Genomic DNA, 5,457 nt, shown 5'->3' with positions numbered 1-5,457 from the left:
AGGAAAAACCCCCCCCCCCCCCCCCCACCTCATAGTTCTCCTTTAAAGCCAGAAATTCCGACACATGCGGTGCATTAGGTCAAACCATTCAAGTCATTTGACTGCCAGTGAAGTAATGCATTTCCAATGCGCAGGCATGGTGGCAACGCACCCATGTGCTTTAGTGCGTTACCTTAGTGCATTCATAATAGTTGGCACCACAATGTGTTCATGCATGTTATGTGTTAGAACATGCATTGTAGTAATGCAGGTTACTGCCATGCACCACAACAGAAAATGGTGTTTTGGCCCTAAATGGGGAGATACGTTATGTTTTCAGGTCCAAACACATTTTTCTGCCGTGCTGCGGTTCGTTGGTAGGTGGACTTTTATGGGCATTGTATCTGCCATCCTCATGTCCCAGCACACCACGGTGGGGATCCCGGGAGAAGTCATTGACCAAATATAGTCATGACCATGTTTGGTCAATGATGTCACCGGGGATCCCCGCTGCTGTGTTTCCATTACCGCAGCTCTGCGGATCGGCCATTAAGCCCTCGTTCACGCCTGAAAAGGTACAGGTACTACTTTGGGCCGTTTTGTTGCGCGTTTCCATTGGGATACAGCTAAGTAGCCTTCAGAAATGCGCCCCGGTCGCGGTAAAAAAAACGCGCGACAGACGCGCATATGCAATACGCCTAGGGGTGAACGAGACCTTAGTGATCGGAGTGCGGCAGGCAAACGTTGTCAGGTTCTGGTGATGGATCTTTTGGGGCAGCAGGATGTAGGGAAGACGCCCTAGTCCCTCAACATGAAAGTGCCTTTCGGAAAGGCGGGGGGTGTTTGCCGTGCCCCCCTCATTGCTGAAGGCATGTGACCTTGTCTGGTACAGGAAGGTGTGGGTAAGGGGAGGGGTGCTCGCTCACTGCCCTTCCTTTCCTGGCCACCCCCGTGCTGCCTGGATAAGGGTCCGGTTGGAATATTAAGGGGGGCATCATATGTATTACATTTGATTCTGCCCAGCATTTCGCTGTTGCAGAACTGATGACACGATTTGGACTCTTCCTGCGGTAAAACATGGATGTGTACTGAGGCCCGGTTGGGGGTCAGTGAGGGTCTGCGTACCTCGGCTGTTGATCTTGACGTTCATGGGTAGCTGGGCCGCCATGGCCAGGAGGTTGTGTTGCAGGGCGTGCTGCATTAGTCTCTGCTGCTCCTCCGCCATCATGGCCATCTTTTTCTCCGGGGGTTCTCCGGACTCCAGCTTTTCCCGCAGCTGTTCCAGGGCGGCTGCTTGCATAGCTTGGACGGCGGCTGCATGGTGACCCGCCAGGCTGACGGGGATTCCGACTCGGTGGGGGGTTCCTGTCTGGTGCATGACGTCTTCTACAATAGGGAGACAATGCAGATTGAAAGATATTGGAAATGACTTTTAAAGCTTCTATGAGATTTATTAATTGTTGTAAATTAGGAGGACGAGCTGTGTCGGCCGCACGGCGCCCTTGTTGCCATGGCGCCCTGTGCGGCCGCACTGCTCGCACACCCCTAAGGCCGGCCCTGTGTGCATCGGGGGGGCATCCCAAAACCACGCGCACAACACAGAGGTGTCAACAAAAGGTTTGCCAGGAACTCGATTTTGAAGTCCCGGCTGCTTTAGAGCGGATCATGGTGTAATGAAAGCAGTTTATTGGCCCGATCTCTATACATTGGCCCCCCCGGGTTTGTTGGGACCACAAGCTGCACTCCGTTACCTTTCTTTATGGATGGCATCTGGCCGATCTGCCCCCCATTGTGTGTTGAGACGGAGAGGGCAGACATGTTGATCTTCGGAGAGGTGAGGATGTTGGGGGTCCCAACGGGTGAGTAGCTGAAGAGTCCAGATCCGAAGCTCTGCCTGCGGCCCTCCCGCCGGTTGCTGTCGATGGCGGCTTGCAGCTCTCCGGGTGAGCTGAGCCCTCTCTTCTCACATTCATAGGGGTACAGGTACTTCATGTATCTAATGGAGGAAGAAAGGAAGAATATCGGCATGATTATATCGTCCCAATACTAAACTGCATTGAGGAGATGTGTTGTGGGGTCTGCACCTACACTACAGAGCTCGGAGCATGTGGTCACCTGACCATCACACCTATCCTACATGGCCAAAAGCATGTGGTCACCTGACCCTATCACAGCTACCTACATAGCCAAAAGCATGTGGTCACTTGACCATCACACCTACCTATATGGCCAAAGGCATGTGGTCACCTGACCCTATCACACCTACCTACATGGCCAAAAGCATGTGGTCACCTGACCATCAGACCTACCTATATGGCCAAAATTATATGGACCCCCTCCAAATGATTAGGTTCAGACGTTCCCAGTGAAGGGTTCTGGTATTACTACATCAGACAAGGACATTGTAGACAATTGTCCTCTTCCAGCCTCGTGGTCACAGTTTGGTGAAGACCCTTTTCTGTCCCCCCCATGACTGTCCCCTGTGTACAAAGCCAGCTCCATAAAGACATGGTGTGACCAGCGTGGTGGAGGAACTCGAGTGTCCTGCACAGATCCCCGACCTCAACCTACTGAACACCTTTGGGATGAATTGGAACGCCTATTGTGAGCCCGGTCTCCTCATCCAACATCAGCACCTCCCCTCCCCAATGTTCTGTTACCTAAATGGGCAAACTCCCAGACACACCCCCTAATGTCTCATGGTGACTCTCGGCCCGAATTGATGGTTGGGGGGACTCACTGGGTTCTCAGGGTGAAAGCGGCGCTGGTGATGGACGTCGGAAGGCTCAGGCCTTTGGTGATCTCCCTCCATATCTTCTTATTAATGACTTCCACCAAGCCACCCTTCTCGGTCACCAGTCTGTAGAGCGTGTACAGGTCCAGGACTTGCTTGGCCATGATGGGGATCCGATTCACTGGCGTCCCTGAAAGAAAAAAAAACGTGACAGATGAGCGAATGGAAGTAACAAGTCACAAGCTATTCGCATTGCAGGTGACCTGATTTTTTTCTGCTGCAGTTCAGTAACACTTACAGGTCTCGTCCCTCCTCCCCTCCTGTGATTGGGCAGTGAAGAAGAGGCAGCAGACTAGTGAATTCTACTCTCTGTCACTCTGCTTTCTCCCCCTATCAGCATGTTTTTTGTACACCGGATTGGCGTCTTGTGCTGTCACTCTCTCCCCCCAGTCTGAGCTCTGCTGTATGATGGGATTACAAGAGGCTGATACCAGGTCAAATTCAGGTCTTATACTGGCTGCTGGCCTAACCAAATACAATAAATGATGCTGAATACATTGGATGCATTATTATGTGCCCAGAGAGTGCTTAAAGCAGAACTTTGGTCACAAAATCTTTCATTTAACCCCTTCGTGATGGGAGACGTACAGTGTACATGACGAGTTATATCAGCCTCTGTAATGCTGGTAACAGCTGATTCTCAGCGGTTACCAGTCATTAATTAATGCCTCAGTATTGAGGCATTCATTAAAGGAGAACTATGGGGTCAGGGCTTTTCCCCATAGTTCTCCTTAGGGTAACGGGAGGACACAAACTAGCGTCCTCCCGTCACCCTAGGCTCAGTATACCGCGAGCTACAGCTCCCTATATACTGAGACGCCGCAGCTGAAGCGGATCCCGACATGGACGCCGGGATCCGCCCAGCTGCGTGAGTGACAGCTGGCTCTGCCTATCTAGAGGCAGAGCCAGCTGTACCCGCCCCCTCCCCGTCCGTTCCGCCAGTCAGCGCTGGAGTTAGTTAAGCTTTTGTAAAAGCTTCTTTCTTTCATTAATGAAAGAATGAAGCCTTTACATTCAGATACGGGTTCGCTAAATAGCGATCCGTATCTGACAGCTGAAGATAGCAAAGAGGTAGCAGTGACTCACCTCTCTGCTATTCGTTGTGACAGCTGGAGAGCCCAGCCCCATGTTAAATGATACATTTCAGGCACTAGATACAAATGTATCTCGAGTGAAATGTATCAGTTTTGATCGTCTAGGAACCATCAAAGACCTTTAGGCCTGGTTCACACCTGAACGTTTTGTAGCACGCTCAACGCTCGCTCTACAAAACGCTCAAACATCTAAATCCCATTGTATTCAATGGGTCTGGTTCACACCTTGCCGTATTTCCGCCCGTCCGAGCGCGATACAAAATGGCCTACGCCCAAAGAAGTACATGTACTTCTTTGGGGCGTTTTGGTCTCGCGTTTCCATTGGGATACAGCCAAGTAGCCCACGGAAACGCGCGTTTTTTTTAGCCGCGAATCGCGGTAAAAACGCGCGACGCGAACTGCATGACAAACGCGCATATTCAATACGCCTAGGTGTGAACCCAGCCTTAGTGAGATCTGATTCTGACATGATGTCAGGATCAGTCTCTAAGGTTATTATTAGCTGTTCCTAAGTTTGGAGCAGCCTGATAATAACTAAAAATTAAAAAAGCTAATTTATCATGCAGTCATAGTGACTGCTTGATATAAACTGACAAACATTTTTTTCTTTTTACACTTATTTTTTTGTGTAAAAAAAAAAAGTGTACAAAAAATTAGGAAAATAAAACTTTTATATATAAATATATTTTTATACTATAATTATTATTAAAAAAATTCTAAAAATAATAATAATAATAATCAAAACTTGCTGCTGTGGAAGAATCGCACAGCAAAAATGTAAAAAGCGTGTCAGTCATTTAGGAACAGAAACTAAAAACTAGCTCAGTCATGAAGGGGTTAAATATATTCCCCAACAGCCACAAAGGGAATGAATCCACTTTGTGTGCACCAAATGCCTTTGCAAACCCAGAAACTGTCTCCTAAAAGTAGCAGTGACATCATCACTGTGCTGTACATGGCCAATGCGGAAAACAGCTGTGGGAGGGACTCATTAGGCCCCACCCAGTACAGACAACCGCATGGGCGGGGGGGCGGAGACAAGACCAGTCACCCTGCACAAGGCGAGAGCAGCAGTGAGCGGTCTTTATTACAGGAGGGGGCGGAGACAAGACCAGTCACCCTGCACAAGGCGAGAGCAGCAGTGAGCGGTCTTTATTACAGGAGGGGGTGGAGACAAGACCAGTCATCCTGTACAAGGAGAGAGAGCAGCAGTGAGCGGTCTTTATTACAGGAGGGGGTGGAGACAAGACCAGTCACCCTGCACAAGGCGAGAGCAGCAGTGAGCGGTCTTTATTACAGGAGGGGGTGGAGACAAGACCAGTCACCCTGCACAAGGAGAGAGAGCAGCAGTGAGCGGTCTTTATTACAGGAGGGGGCGGAGACAAGACCAGTCACCCCGCACAAGCAAAGAGAGCAGCAGTGACCGGTCTGTATTACAGGAGGGGGCGGAGACAAGACCAGTCACCCTGCACAAGGAGAGAGCAGCAGTGAGCGGTCTATATTACAGGAGGGGGCGGAGACAAGACCAGTCACCCTGCACAAGGAGAGAGCAGGAGGGAGCGGTCTTTATTAAGAACACACATGATCCCC

General features: G+C 50.1%; 1 protein-coding gene across 1 annotated transcript in view; it reads right to left on the bottom strand.

Annotated features, from left to right (window-relative positions):
• LOC108799590 (AT-rich interactive domain-containing protein 3A-like) overlaps positions 1-5,457 on the bottom strand; it is a 10,967-nt gene that overhangs the window by 5,011 nt on the left and 499 nt on the right. The window contains exons 3-5 of the mRNA XM_018571472.1: positions 2,720-2,903; positions 1,731-1,975; positions 1,105-1,365 (exon numbers count right to left, since the gene is read on the bottom strand). Of these exons, the coding sequence (XP_018426974.1) occupies positions 1,105-1,365; positions 1,731-1,975; positions 2,720-2,903 (690 nt within the window). The remainder of the gene's footprint in view (positions 1-1,104; positions 1,366-1,730; positions 1,976-2,719; positions 2,904-5,457) is intronic.

This window comes from Nanorana parkeri, unplaced genomic scaffold (assembly GCF_000935625.1).
Source record: "Nanorana parkeri isolate BGI_ZX_2015 unplaced genomic scaffold, ASM93562v1 scaffold1765, whole genome shotgun sequence".
NCBI lineage: Eukaryota > Metazoa > Chordata > Amphibia > Anura > Dicroglossidae > Nanorana > Nanorana parkeri.
This window is presented reverse-complemented; position numbering and strand designations above follow the sequence as displayed.